The sequence below is a fragment of the Gymnodraco acuticeps genome, unplaced genomic scaffold, assembly GCF_902827175.1.
Source record: "Gymnodraco acuticeps unplaced genomic scaffold, fGymAcu1.1, whole genome shotgun sequence".
NCBI lineage: Eukaryota > Metazoa > Chordata > Actinopteri > Perciformes > Bathydraconidae > Gymnodraco > Gymnodraco acuticeps.
The window spans coordinates 253,237-256,256 of NW_022991286.1; the positions used below are offsets into that span (position 1 = coordinate 253,237).

Here is a 3,020-nt window from a genome sequence, read left to right on the forward strand (position 1 = left end):
GAAAGTCAGTTGTTCCGTATGACTTTCCTGAACTATTGCTTTCCAGTCTGAAGTTGTTGGAGATTCTCTACTCTCTCTACTCTCTACATTTCCTGGTTATTTCTTTTTTGCTAGCTGCTAATATTATTTGTAACAAATATCAGTCTTATTTTTCCAAACTGGTTGGGATGTTCCCAACATGACACTGAAACTGCTATTTCCTCCACATCCGGATAACCGGATTGATCAGTGCTCCAGGAAGTTGGTGACGATGGCGGCGTTGTAGATTAAGTCTGAGATGTAGCCCATGGAGGTCTGAGCTCCCATTTGTGGGTGGTGATTGTGGTGTGGGTGGTGGTGTCCTTGGCCCTGAGTCACCTCCCAGTACACCGGCTGATGGTGGGAAGGGACCACCTGATCTATGGAGGTGTGGGCTCCACCTGCAGCGTACACTGCCTGGTGAGGGGATGGAGCTATAGTCTGGGGTTTGAAGTTCCTGAAGGCCTGGTAGGAGCGGGCGGAGGCCGAGGGGTGAGGCTGCCTGCTGACAGGCTGGGGGAAAGAACCAGGAAGGAAGGCGGGGAGTGCTGGTCCCAGGTGCTGCCGCGGGTGGTGCTCATCCTCCCAGACATGAGAGTCTGAGGGTTTGCAGGGTTGGTGCTGGTGGAGGGAGGAGCAAGATGGCGGCGATGACACAGGGTTGCTGTAGATCTGGATCCAGTCAGAGTAAATCTGCTGCACCTCCTCACAGTGGCTCTGCTCGGGCCGGAATATGTCCGCCAGGGATGAGGAGCCGAGGAAGGCGGAGGTGGGGGGATCACCTATCCCTCCCAGGGGGGGTTTGGTGGACTTGGGGATTCTAACGGTCTTGATACTTCTAGCTCTTCTGTTTTGGAACCACACCTGGAACAAAAAAAAGGTTAACATCGAGTGCATAGGACTCAATGTTAAGCACTATACTATATTCTACAACAGGTAAAATATTGTACTTTTTACTCCCCTTCTTCTTCTTACCTTACAAATTCAAATGCATACTTTGCAGGTTTAACTATTATTATTATTATTATTATTATTAGTAGTAGTAGTAGTAGTAGTAGTAGTAGTAGTAGTAGTAGTAGTAGTAGTAGTAGTAGTAGTAGTAGTAGTAGTAATAATAATAGTAGTAATATAGATTGAGGCAAGACTATAAGGCACGTTTATTTAGATAGCATTTCAACCCAAGGCATTTCAAAGTCCTTAACAAAAAATTATTTTAAATAACATTAAAAGCTTTAAGATGCAACAGAAACACAGAAAATGACATTTAAATACATGTAAAAATAAATCAGAGAATATAGAATAATGTAAAAATAAAACAAGCTAAAAGAGAACAAGACAGATATAAAATACAAAAATAAAAGTTAAGATATATCCCATCAGCATGTCAAGTAAATAAAATAAGCCTCTCCTTTACCAGATGCATAATTGAAGGGTTAAAAACATTAATGCATCAATAATTATAATTCAGTTATATTATAGACTATACATAATTCTAACGAACAACGATAATTGTCCCTAACAATACAGTCAGTAATTGTTTTTCTAAATGTAGTTTTCTGTTTTGGGGAAGTTTCAGAGCTGAGCCGCAGACACGCACTCACCTGTATCTTGCTCTCGGGAAGGTGTGTGTGTGCAGCCAGTCTCTCTCGCAGGGTGATGTCCGGGTACGGAGTCACAGCGAAGGCCTGCTCCAGCTCGGTGAGCTGGGCCCGGCTGAAGATGGTCCTCTTCCTCTTCCTCTGGCCCTCCATCGGCCCCGCGGCTCGCTCCGGCTCCGGGGAGGATAGTGCGCGCTCACTGCGGCCGTCTGAGAGAAAAGGCAAAAGGGAAGGGGCGAGATTAAAATAAAAATAATAGAAAAATATGCGTTTATAAAATAAAAATGCTATTACGTTTTGATGTATTTGTTTAATCTCGCCGAGTTGCGTTTTGTATACCAATAGCAAACAATTAAAAGTTAAAGGGCTAATACAACACAAATAAAATTAGCGAACTGTAAAAGACAGAACAAAATAAAACGTTTTTTTTTTCATTTTACAAAGAAAAAACACTTACATTTAAAAACGTAATAAATAACTTAGTTAAGCAATGTGCATTCGTTGTCTCTTATGTAGGCTTATATTGCCGATATGAGCTTGTGTTCGATAATTATTTTTGCTTTAAAAAGCAATTACATTTTCATAGAATATATTTCGGTCTTATTTCTGCTATGGCTTTTGTAGAAGCCCTCTTTTCCCTTTAAACGATATCATATTGATCCACATTTCTTTTAAAAACGAATTATTTAATTTGAAAGAGTTCCATGATGGTTTGCTCCCTTATCTGATTCAAGGATTCATTTACATCTGGTGTGGTTATTCAACTGAAATATATTACTGTCAATAGAAGATGACAACTAATTTGTTTAGGAGATGATGTAAATGATAATCGTACTAACCTTTACATTGTTCCGGTTCGCCATATAACGTCTTAAATTCCATCACGTCTTTACACTGGTTCTGCCTGAGTGAAGACACGTCTGAATCCATGAACAGAGACATCCTTCGTACAGACTGCTGACAGGGGAGGAGGAGGGACCGACTCTTATAGTTTATCAGATCGGACACCCACCACAGCAGCCACTCCCAACTCCACCCAGCATCCACACCCAGCACATCCAGGTGTTGTTCACCTCTGACCCAATTTGAGAGAACCGAGCGAAACATTGTCATGCCGCATTGCATTATTTCTTGAGTTTTGAAGATACATTTCGGTTAAGTTAAAAATATATTGATGGATTCGAACCAAAAAACGAAATGATTTTAAACCCAAACAAACTCTCTCAACAACTGTAAATTAGGCAACGAGCTACAACGTAATGATTATCAACACAAGATGTTTTGTGGAAATGGCTAAATAATTCCCCCTGATACAGTAAAATCACTCCACACATAGTATTGCTCTCCTCTTGGTTATACTACATGTAAACAAGTTATGAAAAAAAATATTTTTTAAAAATCACG

At 40.9% G+C, this 3,020-nt stretch overlaps 1 protein-coding gene across 1 annotated transcript; it reads right to left on the reverse strand.

Annotated features, from left to right (window-relative positions):
* Positions 1-225: 225 nt before the first annotated feature.
* LOC117562141 (homeobox protein SEBOX-like) lies at positions 226-2,558 on the reverse strand. The gene is made up of 3 exons (XM_034239965.1): positions 2,456-2,558; positions 1,620-1,825; positions 226-882 (listed from the first exon to the last, which is right to left on the reverse strand). Exons 1-3 carry the CDS (start codon positions 2,556-2,558, stop codon positions 226-228), a joined length of 966 nt encoding a protein of 321 aa, XP_034095856.1.
* Between the last annotated feature and the right edge of the window lie 462 nt (positions 2,559-3,020).